We start from the raw sequence: 17,662 nt of genomic DNA on the forward strand, positions 1-17,662 counted from the left end.
ACCACCAGGGCAGTCCGGTCTTGCTGGGGGCCGCCGCCCTGTGGGTGGTTTGAGAGTGGAAACCCTTTGCGACTCTCCGCCACAGCGACAAAGGGATGAGATGCTCCATGAGCTGCGGTGGCCGACATGGTTGCGGCCCATCGTACTCGGCTCTGTGAGGACGGGGAGGTCTGTAGGGATATAAGGTGGTGTTGATGATTCGTGATGGAAGGGTGTGGTCCCGGCACCTGGAAACCCCAGCTAGTTATACGTGTGGCGGCAGCCCCAAGTATTTGCCACTTGGGACAGTCAATGCAAAAAGAACCGCATCGGAAAAGCTCAATAAAAATGTGTATTCTCAGGGCAGAGCTTCCGCATTCTCCTGTGCTCTGGGACGGGCATCAGTCCATCCCTCGATGAGCAGCGCAGTAGATTCTTGGGCCCTGGTTTGGCGGCGGTCCGGATCGATTGAAAATCGTTTGTTTCGTTTCTTCGCTTCGCTATAGACTGGAACCCTTATCTGAAGCGTTAATGTAGTATGAAGTCTCTACATGAAGACATGCGTATGGGCCAGCCCAGCTGCAAGACTGCAGCTCGCGATTCCGTCCTGAGCCAGGTAGCTGGTGGCACTGAACCCCTACTTTTTCCGAGGTAGCTTAGCCACGAGCCCCATATGCCTACTTGGATAAAAAACACGTCTTATTGGAATGCCCAGCCTATAATGATGTTAATGCTGAGGAGGGATTCGATCATCAACAGAGCATGTTGGAGGCCATGAAATGGGAACCAGTACGTGTGGCGAGGATGTTGGAACGTATGTGGGCTCACCGAAACTCAGTTACCCCCTTTGGACGCTAGTCTGGGCTGATGTGCGGTGTTTCCTGTTCTCCGTGGCCTTTAGGCGTATAGATATTGCCCTTGGGCCTTCGGCTCGTATGGGTAGTTTTATAGTTATGAGGTCAAACACACACATACACATATCCCTACTTAGTAATCGGGCCGGCTAAGGTGGTAGCTCCGAAAACCCAAATCACCGCATGTGACAGGGAAAAGTTGTAAACACCGACCTAACGTTTGTGTTGGATTAAGACTGCCGCGTTGGAATCGAGGTTGCAGGGACATGCAACCGTTCAACTGCAGGTTTTCCGAAGGTAAGACGACAATTGCCACTCATGACTGAGTACACCTCTGACCAAGTGCATGTCCAATGATCTGACCTCCCATGTGATGTAATTCCTATTGGTGTGCGTTCGTTAGTTAGCAGTCAACAAATACACCTGTAAGTTCGCTCGGCCGATCAGCCGACGAGCTGAAAAGCGAGTCCCATAATGTTTTTTACAAAGCCAAGCGGGAGTCGAAATGATGAGCACACGAACCGATAAGTCACCCTCATCTGTTCAACACACATCGGCTACAGTCTAACACATCATCTTCTCTGCAGTCGGTGACAGATTTCCTCACAGGGAACATTCAAAGAGTCCCACCCCTCGCGGCTCATCAAAAAAATTACCCGACCTTGGCTTCACGACTACCTCCAGGAAGCCGCCATAACCCGCGCCCCAACAGACCCTAGGTATGTAAGAGAGCTGCTTCCAGGCCCTTACGAGTAGTACGGCAGGATCTGCGTGCAGACGTAAGCCCATGCAACACCAGCCTCACCACCGACCAGGAAGCCAGCAGTGAACTCAGCCCACCTGCAGAGCGAGCCAAGAGGGTGCAATGAACGAGTAAATGGGTAGCAACTTCAGTACAAACCCACGAAGATCATGACATCTTAATCATCTTACTTGACTGAGTCAGTCTCATTCTTTTATATGAAATAGAGCTTACCCATCAGCGGAGAAGAGCGGGTCGCGGGCAACGCTGCGGCCCGACAGGGTCTTCACGCCCAGCTTAGGCGCAGACTGGAACTGGGCCGAGCCGTAGACAGAGAGAGCCAGAGACAGAATCAGCACCAGACCAGCAGCCGAAAGAGAGCCAGCAATCTCAGCAACCTCGGGCACGTTGCGCAGCGGGCCCAGCTGCAGGGAACATTGTAAACCATACAGAAGAAGTCATCAGCAACACAGCTCTGCTCGTAGTACCTTCCAAAGTTTGCCAAGTAATCGGCAAGCAAATCCTTGATATCCTTTATTCCGTAAGTTCACAGCCTGTTACTAGAAGGTATGCCTATTGAAAGTGCGCATTTAAGCAAATAGGCAAAGCACAGCCATTCCCTGGTGACTGGTAGTGTCAATCGACATCGGACAACAAGAGCTCGTCGCTGTGCATATGTAACGAAGTTATCGCTGGGACCTACCTTAATGAAGGGGCCAGCTACCAGGAAGCCGTGCGCAAGGCCAATCTCCACGCCGCGCAGCAGGGGAGCAACGCCAGTGCGGTAGGCCGGCAGGTTGCTCAGGTAAGTGGCGACGATTGGGGCCGAGGTCACGGGGGTCTCCAGCATACCCACGAACGGATCGCCGTTAACGGGGGTGATCACCTGGGCCTGCAGACGAGCAAGTGTGGATAGTAATTTGCCTTTTCATGGACGGTTCTCTATGAAGACAAGAGAAGTTTGCACTGTAATCATATTTTCAGCTGGTGATCTTCACTATCTACCTTCTTAGCGGCATCAGCCATCGCCACAACGCGCAGAGTGGACGCGCGGCCCAGGCCCAGGGGAACCTGGCGCCGGGCGGTGGTGGCACGCAGGCCGCACGACTGACGCATAGCGACGGCCATCTTGGTACAATTGGTGAATGCAAGAGCTGGACCACAGCTGTCTTGCACGCTGCGAGAGCTTAAGCAAAAACATCTTCGTGCCGTACGAGATCTTGTAGGGCCTCCTGCGCAATTCTCTAATGCAATTGCCCGAATTGGTAAAGATGTTTAAGACTTTATGTTGCTAGGATAACTTGTTCTTTGCTTAAACAGAGCGTTATTATCCTCGCCTCTCTCATCTTGCTAGTTCGTTTCCAATTAAGTCATATAAGCACTTCGCAATACGAATCAAACCTATGCTGATTGTGTGTATATGCTAAGAATTTGTAATGTCCTCAGACAGTGTGGACAGACTTTTGTTGCGACCCCGGGGTCTAATTCTAATATGCAGGTCCGGTCGCAACCCCTGCCAACTGCACTCCCACTATATTTCTTACTGCCTGCATGCAACTTGGCTGTAATATGGCTTGAGGACACAGAAACTGCTGCCGGCAAACAATGCAGCTACCTGTAAGCTGTGTTTGGAGAAGGTTTACACAACGACTATTCCTTTGAATCACCATTTCACCCCTGCATCCTACTCCACATGCAATGAACTGATGTCTTCATGTTGATCTCGTATGTTCACCGTGCACTCCTGCGCCATCTCATTCCCTACCAGTACGCTGCGGGAATGCGATACAGAGCTCAGCGCCCTGCACGTCGCCCGTCCCATCAGGTCCCACCCCACCGGGTGCTGTGCCACTGGCTGCCTAATGCATCTTCCTGCGCAGCTTCATGTCAGATGATCCGTTCACATTCTGTACAACAGAGGAAAGTGGGTATCGGACCCTGCTCCATCTCCCCCAAAGCTCGGACGACCGCTGTCATTAAGAGATTCGAGCTTACAGGACATTGCCTCTGCCGCACAGTATCCGCATTGGCCACCAGGGCCCTATCCTCTTCCTCAATCTCACGCACTGCGGCAACTGACGACAGAATTGATGCAATTGACGACAACGCTGATTGCGAGAGGAATGTCCCCTCTTCTTACCCTGACACACAGGTTCTATAAGATTCGTAGTATGATGATCTTGGGCTGGACCCCCATTACATGTCACCCCAACAACATCGCCAACATTCAGTCTTCATGCATCCCAAGTACATATCCAGATGCACCACACCAGTCCCCCTGCCCCCAACCACGCACCCAAACCCAGACAACACGGCGATATAACAAGACGCCGGGTGTAAACAAGGCGCGTGAAGGAACCCCCTTCCTCCTGCTGGCACACACCTCCGCCTCCACCTCGCGATTTTAACACACCTCAAAAGCGCATGAGTGAAGCCGAGGGCTAGACGGACCACCGGCGGCGGGAAACACTGAGGCGGTGCTGCCATCACCCGCTCGCCACGATCCCAATGTCGCCAACACCTCCCGCCACTGGCACAACTGCCTAAACGTGCTGCCACCTTCGCAGCCTGGCTGCCTCCGCCCCCACCTCATTACCCACCTACTGCATGATGCCGCCCCGCCCCGCACGGAACAGCATGAACCTTCCCTGAGACCCTGGCTTCCTTACGACCTAACAACAACAACCTGATGTTGAGCTCCCACGTCCCCACCTGACACAGCGTGCGCACATCGCCCCCAAGGGCAGACAGCGAAAGACCGACATTGCTGGACGGCTAACGTCTCTTCCAACACATGGCGCGGGATCAGTATTGAATGGGTGGGTTCCACCACTGCCACCTCACCACGCTGCTACTTCTACCCCTAACCCAGCTGCTGTTGCGCCTTCTGCTACTCCTGCTGTCGTTGTATTGGTTGTTGCTGCTACTTTTATTAAGTGCGCAACCTGCTCCTGACTGCTAGCGACCAAACAACCTGCGACTGCGTAAGCATAGACCCTGCCATCACACTTTCGGCCGTAGCAACGGCACCCCCCTGGCCCCATCCAACCATAGTCGCCGGCTCCTCCAACAGCCCACCTCAACCAACGCAATAATGGGACATTTGTAAGCAGAGAAGTGGCCAAGCTCAAGCTCAAGCTCATGTCCCCCTACACACACGATCGACAAGTTGATGCAGCAGGGGGATCTCCCCCCCAACTATGCCAAGACGTGTCGTCGCGATGTAAGTCGCCGGCCGCTGCTTCCCACGAGCCAACAACCCGTTACCATCATCCCCTTTGCCTTGCCACCGCACTTATTATCGCCAGGAGAGCCAGAAATGTCTAGTGGCTTTCCGTAGGACCGCCAGTCCGGTTCGGCATAAGCCTGCAGAACGGCAACACGGGGCCGTTGGAGCTTTCCCAACCTGGAACCTGTGAGAGGCGCGGTCAGTGGCATGATGGCCTAAGACGCCTCTCCTCATGCCTCCGCCGCACATCGCGCGCCACCATGCCACATGCATCATGCCATACGGCACGGCACCAAGAATGGGCACCAGGCCTGGATTCCGTACAGTACGGGTTTTCTTGTCTTGTGGGGTGACGTTGACCGACTTCCCCTCTTCCCCTCCCCACCCTGGGGGAAGGAGGGGCTCCCTCGCGCCGCTCCATGGTCGTCCGCGTGCGGGTGTGCCCCAAGGTGGTCAGTGCTCCCAACATGTGAACTCAGAGACACATATACATACACACATACATACATGCATACATACACAACATAAAGAGGGTTTGGCACCACTGGTAAGGCGCGACCATTGCCCCCGGGAGATCCCGGGATCGATACCCGTTAGGGTCAAAGTCCTTCCGATGGTGGAAGGCATTGCGCCCCTAGTTGATGGACGGTGGTGACCTGGGATAAAGTTAACCTGCGAGCCGACCAGGAACGGAGTTGGGCCGCTGTCGACCCGGCAGATTCCGTTGGATGCTGGTGGTGGGTGCGGAACCTGAGCGATCCACTGAGAAGTTGACTAGGGTGACTGGATGAGGGTGCCCCGAAATACCGGGGAAGGCAGGGTTTCGCAGGGTAGCTGCCACGGGCGAAGATACACCCCCCTGTTTCACACATCATACACAGTGGTACACGGCCCTGGAAAAAAACGATGATCGATCTGCAAACACGCGCGCACAAGCACGTCAAGCAATTAGGGTGACGATGCGTTGTACGGCAGGAGCTTTATTTACGAGAAGCCAAACTCCTTCATCCAAGGACAGCCGAGGTGCGAAGCGGGCGCGGATGCCCCCGGACGCCCATACCTCTTTCGAGGCCCCTGCGCTAAACCCAGCCAAGCCTAGCTCGCCTAAATCACCCGCAAATTGCCCCGCAACGACAGCTGTGCCCTCCTGTTCCCGACCCAACCTCGCCAGCCTCTCCCAATACGGACTAGAAGATGGGAGGGATGTGGAAATCGGGAGGTCAGGCATGTTACCATATTCTTTGCCTCCACGCGAACGATGAGAGCTCACCACACCACTCCCCTTCCCGCCCACAACGCCGTCCCAATAGTCCCAGTGGCTGCATTGCTCCAGGGTACTGAAGCAGGGGGGGAGGGGGCTGTGTGTGTAGGGGGAAACAGCTCTAATCAACGCATCTCCGGACAGCGCTAATGCCCATCAGCAGGTACTCCCACAACCGCCATAGTCGCCTCCAACCCGCCGCTCAACCAGTAGCGCTACGATGGCCCCCGGCCCCGGGGTATATGGGGCCTGGCTAACCTCCCCCGTACGCCCGTCAGGCTACCTGCTTGGATCCATGCATTTACGTGAGCAAGCATGAACACCTCACCTCGTCCTCCACAGTGTTGGGCGTGTAGCGCCCCTCCTCTTTGTCGTCCTCGTCTTGCTCCAGTACATAAACCCCCCAGGCAGCCAACCAGGTGCGATGTTCCCCCAGAAGGCCACACAGCTCCGCCCACCCAACTCCCCAAGACCCCGTTACCACTACCACCACCACCACCACCTGCTCAGAGCGGTAGCCCGGCAGGACACCGACAGCGCAGCGCGATCCCACATAGAGGTGTGCAGGACAACTCGAAGGAACGATCCCCAGAAAGGATATGCCATACATACATGCGGACGGACAGACAGGCAGGCAGACAGAGAGACGTAATGCAAAGTCATGACGGCGAGCAGGTAGGAGGCACCTCGCCGGCGTCTCCCCCACTGCGGCCTTACTTCCCCAATCCGTCCAGCCCGGTGCAACCCGGTCCAGGTCAGGTACGAACCTAGCGGGAGACAGATCTGGTCAGACCCAAGCGACCAAGACCCGGGTTAAGCGGAACTAGATCGGCGCGGCCAAACCAGGCTCATAGTCCAAACGGTGGAAAGTGGCCACGACCTGGTCAGCCAAGACGGCGCCCTTAATGACGACGAATGCGATGAGGGTGGTGCTCGGGAGCCCCCTCGTAACGCGGTGTACACACATCCACCAGGTATCCATTCCCATAGCCAGCCCGCAAACACACGTGTACACCCCCCAGCCCGGGTGTCCATTCATCTCTCCTTCCCACCGCCCGCACATGTCAGCCGTGAAAGCTCCCACGGACTGCGTGTGGCTTGCTGGGTGGGGTGGGGGTTGGCGGGTGGGTGGGTTGGGTGGGGGTGGGGAATTGGACACAAGCCAGGCTGACGCGGCGCCCCGCTGGTTGCGGTACTCCGAATCGCAGCACACCGGGGGGCCGTGGGAAAGCGTGGGGGCGCCGAGCGCAAGAGGGCCCAGCAAGCACACATGGAAACACGCACAACGCCGTACAGCGCTAATTATAATGCTTACGAGAAAGCGAATCAAGACGCGAGGGGAAGCTCAATGCCGACATCTAAATAAAAAAAGGTCTGTGCATAAGGGGGAGAGAGAGAGCGGGCACGGCAAGGCATAGCATGAGATTTGCAGGGCAGCGGCCACGGCTATATTATTCCTGGCGCGGAGAGGCTCTCACCTCCCAACCCATCTCCTATAACCCCAGTTTGATGATGCATGCTTTTCAAGTTCACATTCGGTGAGAATTGGGGAGGCAACGAGCACGCTGCAGACCGTATGCCCTCCCCTCTCCCCCTGCCTCTCCCCCCACGCCCTGCTGAGACCCTCAATGGCCCCGGAGGAGGAGGTTTCACCGCAGGGGCCGTGGGAAAGGAAGAGCGAGGGGAAGAAGGCGCTGCGGCGACAGCTGCGGCAAAAGAATCAATACAAACAATGGAGGCCCCTTCGAAAGGGCGCAGGGCACCTAGGTAGCGTGACCTAGGCTGAGCCAAGTTAGCTCGGCGCGACCTGCCGCAACTTCGAGGCCGGCCGGCCGGCCGGGGCCCAAGCTGCTCTAAAAGCTGAGCACAGCATCCACCCCGCTGCTAACCCCCCCGGGGTCCAGCCCGCCTCCCGCCTTCCGCAGACGGTCCCGGCGGCGAACGCAATTCAAGACCCCCGAGCTCCACCACACCTCAACGCCGGAACTACCCCCATACGTGTGTTGTTGTGGGGGCGATGGTGGGTCAATCGATGCTCATGACGTACACGATCCCGCGGTGGCTGCCACAGCGCAGATCCAGAACACTTCCGAATCCAAACGCGGATGCAAGTTTAACCAGTTATTGATCCAGACTGGATCATCATTACCACCATCACCATCGTTCGGGCCTCCTTATCAAGGTCACAACCGCGGCGGTCTTCTTAACGGCTGCGGAGCCCTTTTCACCCACCCCCCCGCAGAGGCCTCTTGCGGCTTGCGAGGTATAGAGCTCGTTGTACGCCGCCGCCGTAGATACCGTAATTCCGAGAGGTGTATGTGTGTGAGATACATATACATATACATACAAACATACACTTCCGAGGGCGCTCCTGCACAGGCTGCTGTCCAAACCACAGCCACTCCTATACACACACATATACATACAACTCCAGCTGCCACTGCTGGTGCTATCGTCGCGACTGCGCCCTGCGGCCCTCTAACGTGCGGCTTCCCGCCAACCACAAGATCGCCAAGGACCCCCGGGGTCCGCAGCGACAACTCCCGCCCGCCTAAAACCCCACGCTTTCCAAGCCGCCGTCTCCCCCTTCCACCCTTACCTCCAAGCAGCAACAACCCCCAAAACACACAGACACACGCGCACACGTCTCACTTTGGCCAGACTGATCGCAGCTTGTGTCTTCCCCACCCTACCCCGGCCCCGCACCAAGACACGCCATTATCTTCTGCCTGGCCCGCCAAACAACCCCCACCACCCCCTCCCCCGCCATCATCGCCCCCACCAGCCCCACCACCGCAATCCACTGACCGCAGCCCGATGGGGGACTGAAGGGCGCACACCGGCATCCGTAACTCTTCACGCGGGCAAGTGGCAACACCAACACATCGCCCGCAGCAGCTGCTGCACACCGGAAACCCCCGCCCGCGTGCAACCCGCCACACCCGCCCACTCCTTCAGGAAGACCCCGGCAGTGAAGACAGCGATTAGCCACTTAACCAGATCAGCCGCTCAACATGCGGAAAGAAGAATATGACCAGTGACTGACAATCAAACTCGCCAGCACATCAACAGCAAGCTGCCGTGCGCTCCCCGTGCGCCCACATGCCGTCCTCCTTAACCAGCAGACGAAGCTGAACAGCGCTGCACGACCTCACTAACCGCCTCGCCTCAGTGGTAAACTAGCCGCTACCAGCGAGCCCCACATATTCTCCGAGCGTACAGGGCACTACAGCCACACGGGACGTGTTGATGGCGCCGTCAGGACCCTCTATGAGGCGGGTGGCCGTAGGGGGGTAAGGGCGGCGGGGGCGGTGATGATGGTGGTGATGATGGTGGTGATGATGGTGGTGATGATGGTGGTGATGATGGTGGTGATGATGGTGGTGATGATGGTGGTGATGATGGTGGTGATGATGGTGGTGATGATGGTGGTGTGTTGGGNATCTTCCCGCGGCGACCAGGGTTCTCAGCAGCCTCTCCCCTCCCCCCCTTTCCCTGGGGAACTGGGGCTGTTCGGGGCAGGTGGGATGCTGCTACAAGTCCGCGACCCCCTCCTCCGACGTAACCGCCCCACCCCGGCTGGCGTTGACGGAGTGGATGGTGTTCAGCACACCCAACATGGAGCTCACGTCGGGGGGCTTCACGACACCAACAACACCGCCGCCGCCACCCGCGCCAGCAGCACCGGCAACAACGCTGCCTGCCATGCGCCGCGAGCGAGCGGCAAACGTGCCACTGCTGCGCGCCGGCAGCACGGAGCCCGGCCCGTGGGTCGGTTGGACGCTGCCGCTGCCAGCGGCGGCAGCGGCGGCGGGCTCCGGCGGCGTTAGAGGCGCCTCCACCCCCGCCTCCGCTGCCACTCCATGCGCCGGCACATGCGGCGACGGGCTCCTACCCCTCTCGCCGCCTGAGGCGCCGCCGATGCTGCCACCATGAACGCTGTGGTTGCGGATGTGTGCATTGCCGTTGCCGCCATGGTGGTATTGGTGGTGATGGTGGTGGTAGTGGTGCGCGTGGTGGTGGTTTTGCCTGTAGCCTAGTGTCGAAGGCGTGGTGCCTGCGTCCATGGAGAATCGCCCGGGTACGCCGGTGGCGGCGGCGGCTGACGTCGGCGGCGCTGGAAAGGTCGCGTACGACCCGGAGTCCTCCAGGTACTGCATCACCATCAGGTGCTGAGCGGTAACACCCGCCGCGCCGTAGTGCCCCCCACCGACGCCACCGTGTCCGCCGCCGCCGTGTGCCCCCTTCCCAACCACTTCTGAGACCGAGCTGGCCGTAAGCGTGGTCGAGGCAGCGCTGCCGCCCCCGCCTTCACCGTACATTTGCAGCAGCGCCTTGAAGAAGTTTTCCTCCGTCAGCTTGACGACGGTGACGGGACCTCGAGCCCGCGCCGAGACATGGTGCGTGGCAATGGCCGCGTTGTCCAGCCCGATCTCGCCAATCACGGAGCCAGGGCCCTTCACCTGCGGACCACACCGCCGTCAGCACCGCCATCACCATCAGGACCATCATCGGGCATGAGTATGGGCTTCATCGCCATTGGGGGCCCGGCGTCCGTCGGTGGTCTAACCAGCGGGGGTCAGTCGGTGCCAGCGACAGTGACGTCTTCGGGGCGTCGTACACCTAGGTGCCGTGGGCCGGCGCAGACGGTAAAACAACGAGATCTCTCCGCGGCCTCCCCCTCCCCCTCCCCCTCCCCCCCCTTTCCCCCTTCCCGGGGACACCGGCAATCCACTTTCCACGTTCTCGCATGTGACTCCTCACCTCCCCCCCGGGAACCCCTGCGCACCTCCACCACGTACTCCGCATTTTCCCCCAGCAGAGTGCCCTGCATTCGCCGACGGATCTCATGCGCCTGAGGGAAGGAAAGAAAAACACACACACGGGCGGGGTGATCAATGATGAGGCAAGGGGCAGCGAGTACCAACTGCGCAGGCGCCCCAAGCCAGCTGTAGAGAGATACATACAGGTGGGTAGGTAGGTATCCTGCCGTACCTGTTGCCGGTCTATGTGCAGCTTGCCATCCACGATGTTCATGGCCTCCGTGATCTGCCCCATGTCGGGGTGGTCCAAAGTGAGGGACTCGTCAAGATCAACAGAAAAAGACGCGTCGTGGTCGCCGCCGGGGAGCTCGCTGCCGACGGCGGCGGCGGCAACGCCCTCGGCGGCAGCCACGGCTCCGCCGCCGCCACCGCCGGGGCCATGCGCACCTGTGGCGGCTGCGGCGGTAGCGCCGCCACCAGGTCCGCTGTGTACCCCGTGGACATCCCCGACGCTGTGTCCGTGAGTGCAGCCATGTCCGCCCCCAGCCGCCGCACCCGCAGGGCCCCCAGGCCGCCGCAAGTGCTGCGTGAGCTCCACCACCCCCGACATGATCATGTAGACGCAGTGTGCCTCCTCACCCTCCCTGTACGGCAACACAAGGCACGACATGGGGCAACCCATTGGGGGGTGTCAAGGGCTACGGGTGTATGTGTATGTGTGTATGTGTGTGTGTAAGGCGGCGGGGACGGGTGCCACTCAAGTCTGTCGGTCTGTCTGTCAGCCAGTTAGCCAGGAGAAGGGAAGACACAGAAGGGTGCGAGCAGTCTGCTCGCCTAGGTCCCCCTTTGCTGGGGAGTATGTGATCTCCCAGATCTTGGAGGCCATTCAGGGCACTGAGGTCAGGTCGCTGCTGTCCCGTCCCGCACCACCCGCCACCCCGCCACCACCGTCGGGCCACTCACTTGAACAAGTACTCCCCGGGCTGGCAGGTCTTCTCCTGGGCGGGGAAAGACGGGGAGGGGGGAGAACCAGTTCGGCGGGTTGGGGTTGGGGGGGTGTACGGCCGGGTGTAGCGACAGCGGACCGGAGGGAACCTGGGCCGATGGCGAATGGCCACCACTCGTTCATTTGCTCGTACATACAATCATACAAACAAACAAACAAACGTACAAGCATACAGGTAAACACGCTGGACACGACCACGCTGTGCGCCATCACACCTTGAGACGCGCGCGGACGAGCGACACGAGGGAGGAGCGGTCAATGGCGTTGACCTGTTCCGCGTGTGTGACGTGTATGACCGGGGGCCGCGCCTCCCCGCCCGGCCCCGCGGGCCCCAGCGACTGCAGCGACTGCAACGGAGGCAGCCGACCGCCCGCAGTGACCCACTCGTGCTGGCCGACCTCCTGCCGGGAGGAGGGGGGGCAGGAGAGGTGGGGGGTGGGGGGGGGAGCGGGGATCGAAATCGACGTCCAGGGGGGAAACCTAGCTCTTCAGTACAAACAACGTTATTGCCATATGACTTGGTTGGCCCTGGGAGACAGGAAATGGAAGGGAACGAAGAGTTGTGCTAGTTGTTGACCTGCAAATCTCCAATCTCGCACACACACACACACACACACACGCACACACACACAAACACCCCTACTCCCCCAGAGTATCCGTCTACGGTTCTTCCTTCTCGTCAACCGTCTGTGCTTCTTCGTACCCCCCCCTCTCCCCCCTAAGGCCCTCTCAGCACCCCACCCGCAGTTTGAGGCGCTTGTTGGGGTCCTTGTGCAACATCCTGTCCAGCAGGTCCTTCAGCGCGGGGGAGCAGGACACCTCTTCAGGGAACACGTGGGGCCGGGTCAGGATGGCGCGGTAGATGTCCACCTGTGTACGGCAGACGGGGAGGGGGAGGGAGGAAGGAAGGACGGGGGATGCAACATGCAAAATAAACCCACCGACGTGCAAAGTCCAGGGCGGGACAGGGAGCCACGTGTGTACATGTGTATGTATGTGCGTGTGTGAACAGAGGTGGTCACACACATACCAGGCGGCGGTTCCACTGCTACCAGGTGGGCGAGCAAGATTACAAAATATGTAAAGGAAGCAACTGTGCCGTACGGTACGGTACCGCAATCCAAGCCTGGTGTGTGTGTGGACCCCTCCCCCCTTCCCTCCCCTCCCCCCGGTTGCCGTACCACACACGACCCCACGAAGGGCAGTCGACCGAACACGAAGCAGAAGAGGCAGCAGGCCAGCGCCCACAGGTCGGCGGCGAAGGGGTTGACGAGCATGTGACCAATCTCCTCAGGGGACTGTACGGCATGGGTACGGCAGGGCACATGTGGGGCACGGCAGGGCAGCACAGGGATAAGGGCCGGCAGGCAGCAGGGCCTCCCCTCTTTTCCCCCCCACCTGGAACGCGGGTGTACAGGAGGTCTTTGTGGCGTCCGTGGGGTCCCCGCCCATGAAGCGACTGGAGCCGAAGTCCGCAATCTTGAGCAGGCCGCTGCCCGACACCAGCATGTTCTCCGGCTTCAGGTCGCCGTGGACGACGTTGTTGTAGTGCAGGTAGTCCAGACCCAGACATGCCTGCGGTTAGGGTGCATTTGGAGGGGAGAGGTCGGGGTGGGGAGGGGCCGGGGGAGAGAGGGGGTTAAGACGAACCAAGGGGAGGGGGGTTGCGAGAGCGCGGAAACCCACATGCAGGAGCAAAAAGAGGTGAACAAAATGTTGCAAGGACTGTTGTTCGGAGTTGTGGTTGTGGTGGCTTATGTTGTGGTTGCGGTGGTTGTGTGGGTTGTGTGGTGGTTGCGGTAGTTCCTTGTTAAGGTACTTCAGATAGAATTGACGCCGAACCCCTCCCTCCCCCGTCGCATCCAACCGCATCTATACCCCTACTTCCCCAAACCCCAAACCCCTCCAAACTTCCATCCTCCAGCCCCTGCTCCTCTCCCGCCGCCTTCCCACCTTCCCAGCTCCACCTCCGCAGTAACCCTCATACACAAGCCCACGCGTGTGCCATTTCCCCCCCAGCGCTACTTCCCACCTGAGGCTCACATCATCAACACTCCACCCCCCCACCCCGCCCTACCTGCCGAAAGTACTCCCGCGCCGTGTCCTCCCCCAGCGGCGTCAGCCCCGTCTGCTGCCGTGTCTCCATCACACAGCCCCCCTCGCAGTACTCCATCACCATCATCAGGTAGGACGAGCCGGGAGGGTCAATCACCTCATGCAGCCGCACCACATGCGGGTGATCCACCTTCTTCATCACGGCGATCTCCCGCATGATGGCGGCCAGAGGGGACGTGTCGTCCATGGAGGCGCGAGCGGGGGCAGCGGCCTGACAGCGGTGGAGGCGGGGGGGGGCGGGGGAATGGATGGGGAGGGAGAATATCAGGATGCGGCCAAGTCAACGAAAAAAACTGTGAGATCCAAAGTTGCAAATGAGAGCCTCTGTCGGAGTCCAAAGCTAAGCAGGGGCCCCCGGGGGCCCACACACCCCCGGCGATAAGCTAGGGCGGCAAGGGGCCGGCGCGGTGGGGCAGCCAGGGGACGGGGACGGGAGAGTAGTTGAGGTGTTCAGCACGAGCACGAGATGAGGAAACGAGCTCCTGACGGCTCCAAACGTCCAACGTAGGGTTACGGAAGCAGCGGGGCTCAGGACAGGAGATACTGCGGAGACCTGACCGTCACACACACACATACATACAGTGTTTACGGGGCTCTAGGAGTTCGAGTCTGGGCTCACGGGAGCTTTACGTGCAGCTAGACGGGATGTATGTATCGAAGGGGAGGTTACTAGCGGGCAGGGGAAGCAGTGACGAGACGCGCACGCACTGGTAGGTCCTGCACTACCCCCGGACACACACACACACACATACATGGCAGGCGGCTGGCAGAGGTTAAGGCCTGACTTCTGCTCCCAGTTGACCCAGTCGACCCGGGTTCAAATCCGCCTGCCGGCTCCTCGGGTGTTTGAGGAGTGATGAAATGGGAGGTGGCCCCCCATCTTATGGACGGTGTAGGACGTGATAATATCAACTTGCGAGCTGACCAGGAACTAAGTTGATGCGCCGTTGATCCGCTAGATTTGGTTGGATGCTGGTGGTGAGTTGCCGAACCCAACGAATACATTCTGAAGTCGGATGGGGTGACGGATTAGGGTGCCCCTCTAGCAGGGGAGAGCAGGGACTGCCCCGGGAAAGGGGGCCGCTGGCGAAGTTAACCACCCTGTAACAACATACATACATAGCTTTGCCCTAGCTGAGACTTGTGGACTCGCTCTAGCGGGACCTGAGAGCCCTTCGTGGTGTATTCAATGCAGCGCCATCCCCGGATGGAGGGGCTGCGGAGTGGCTGCGTAGAGTGTTGGCAGTCTGAGTCGGGGTCGGGAGCACACAAGACTAACCGACTTGTGCTGTGTGCTCCCGACCCTAGCGCTGCGTTTAGGCTTCGGCCCCCGGCTCTCGCGGCCCACAGTGTAATCTAAGTCATACATACATACATACATACATACATACATACATACATACATACATACATACATACATACATACATACATACATACATACATACATACATACATACATACACACACATACATACATACATACATACACACATACATACATACACACATACATACATGCATACATGCATACACACGTACCTGCGCCGCGTTGCCGAAATTATTGTTTAGATTGGTGTGGCTGATGGACAGGTTGCCGTCGGAGTTCTGGTTGCGGTGGTGCAAGTCCATGAGGCCGGTGTCCGAGGTGTTGCGGGGGGGCGGGGCGCGGCGGCGCAGCGGCCTGGCGGGCTTCTGCAGCTGCCGCAGCAGGTGGGCGCGGTTGATCATCTGGCGGGAGAAGAGGGTGGGTGGGTGGTGGGGTGGGGTGGAGAACAGACCGGAGGGACGAGGAGAGGGATGAAAACGGCGAAGCGAGAACAAACATGCTTTTTGTCAACCAACCCTGCATAACCAGTCTTCACTACATGCTTGCATTGCCGACTCCCGCGATGCGGAGGTCTGGTATACGTATCTCATATCGGAGCCCTCCGCAGCGGGGCCCTCTCACACCCCCCTGGGCGGGAAGGACCGACCGCGGCTCGCACATCCCCACTGTATTACCTCCTCCTCCCCCGGCCGACTCGCGGCACAGCGCCTGACCAACAACCTAGATCTCGACACATGATGCGCCCAGACGCCTTTTCAGCGCCCACCTAGAACCCACTGCCCCTGCACTCCCCCTCCACCACGCCCACCTCCACCACCACAGCGTCTGGCCCCCTACAAGCACCTGGCAAAGACGGTTGCATGCTTTCCGCACCTGCTTTCCGCATCTGTCACAACCCAGCTGTATATCCCAAAGCGCTGTCGGGTCCTGTATTGTTTCTTCGCCTCGTCCTCCCCACCCCCGTCTGCCCTCATCACCCCCACCACACAACCCCTATAGTCCCCGCCCCGCCCAGCCCCACCTTGACGGCGTACAGCTGGCCGTCCAGCGTGTTGAGGCAGAGCTTGACCTTGCCGAAGGCCCCCCTGCCCAGCGTCTTAACCACCACGTACTGGTTGATGACAGTGGCGCCGCTGGCGTCGCGGACAAACTCAAGCTTGTTGGTCTCCTGCGAACCGAGGGCAAGTGTGGTGAGTGCAGGGAGGGGAGAGTGGGTAGGTAGGGTGGGTAGGTAGGGTGGGGAGGGTCGGAGTGGGGCGTGAGGTGCAGTCGGGCGGGATAAGGATCCGGAACGGGAGAGAGTGTTTCCTGTGTGGGTGCGGGAAGGGTGGGGGTCCTAGAGCTGGCCCTTGTCCTCCCCCTGGACTTTCGGGCTTTGGGGTCGCTCGGTCATATCCAGGTTCCATGCTGGTCCCTCCCTCCCCCCACATCTCTCCCCCTGCCGCTGCTTCCGCTCCTTCCACCCCATCCCCCGGAGCGCCCCACCACCCAGATGGGCTGCGGGGCCGCCAGCTCAACCGTCTGGCTGGTTGGCTCTGTGAGCCGGCGGGAAAGCCGCTAACCGCCCAACCGCCTGGGGCTCCAAGCTCCCTGCATGGCTACATGGCTGCTGCTGCAACAGCTGCTCAACTGGTCTTGCACGGCGGCTGCACCCCCCTTCCCTCACTGGCCATCTTACGGCCCCTGGGTTGTAACCAACACAACACAACACACACACGCGCCCGCCTGCACAACCACCTTCAAGGTACACCCGCTACTCACGCAGCCCTGCACGATGCGGCACGGCAGGGGCCCCGCCGGCAGTTAGCACCGGCCCGAGGGACTTCTCCACGTCTTCCCCCCTCCCCCTCTCGCTGCTGACTGCTGCCGTGTGGCCGCCCCACGTGTGCACTTGCATGACTCTTGACTCTGACTCTCTCTCTCTCTTTCCCATGACTCTTGACTCTGACTCTCTCTCTCTCTCTCTCTCTCTCTCTCTGTCTCTTTCTCTCTCACACCTCACACACACATATACACAGTCCGTCACCCGCTTGCCGACCCCCGCGCGGACTCTGCTGTATGACTCTGACTGCCTCCCCAATGGCAGGGGCTCCGAACGGCTTCTTGGCGAGGCTGCCGCTGCTGCTGCTGCCGATACCGCCGCTTCTGCCTTATGGACAGTCCTGTCATGGCCTCAGCCGCCCCATGAACGTCCGTTTTTACCGGGAGGCGTCTTGGCGGGGGTGGGGCCCTAGGAGCAGGCGCCCGCCCTCCCCGAGCGGCCATCCGCGTGCTGCTGCCTGCTTCGTGTTGGTTTGCTGCTGCTGCTGCTGCCGCTAAGGGTCATTATGAATATAGATTGGTGATGATGGTATGGTGATTACCCTGACAATCTGCTGCATTGG

At 59.4% G+C, this 17,662-nt stretch overlaps 2 protein-coding genes across 2 annotated transcripts; both read right to left on the reverse strand.

Moving 5' to 3' along the window:
- Positions 1 to 1,294: 1,294 nt before the first annotated feature.
- On the reverse strand, positions 1,295 to 2,735 carry psal (uncharacterized protein). Its single transcript, XM_002948284.1, has 4 exons — positions 2,581 to 2,735; positions 2,279 to 2,467; positions 1,810 to 2,000; positions 1,295 to 1,673 (listed from the first exon to the last, which is right to left on the reverse strand). Exons 1-4 carry the CDS (start codon positions 2,701 to 2,703, stop codon positions 1,580 to 1,582), a joined length of 597 nt encoding a protein of 198 aa, XP_002948330.1. The 5' UTR covers positions 2,704 to 2,735; the 3' UTR covers positions 1,295 to 1,579.
- A 9,308-nt stretch (positions 2,736 to 12,043) lies between these two features.
- Positions 12,044 to 16,398, reverse strand: stpk3 (serine/threonine protein kinase 3; the record flags this gene model as incomplete). Its single annotated transcript, XM_002948285.1, has 7 exons — positions 12,044 to 12,235; positions 12,576 to 12,704; positions 13,016 to 13,132; positions 13,233 to 13,409; positions 13,912 to 14,160; positions 15,973 to 16,029; positions 16,300 to 16,398. Coding segments are annotated over 7 exons (1,020 nt in total), but the record flags the coding sequence as incomplete, so codon positions are not given.
- Positions 16,399 to 17,662: the final 1,264 nt, after the last annotated feature.

This window comes from Volvox carteri (assembly GCF_000143455.1).
Source record: "Volvox carteri f. nagariensis unplaced genomic scaffold VOLCAscaffold_9, whole genome shotgun sequence".
In the NCBI taxonomy this organism is placed as follows: Eukaryota; Viridiplantae; Chlorophyta; class Chlorophyceae; order Chlamydomonadales; family Volvocaceae; genus Volvox; species Volvox carteri.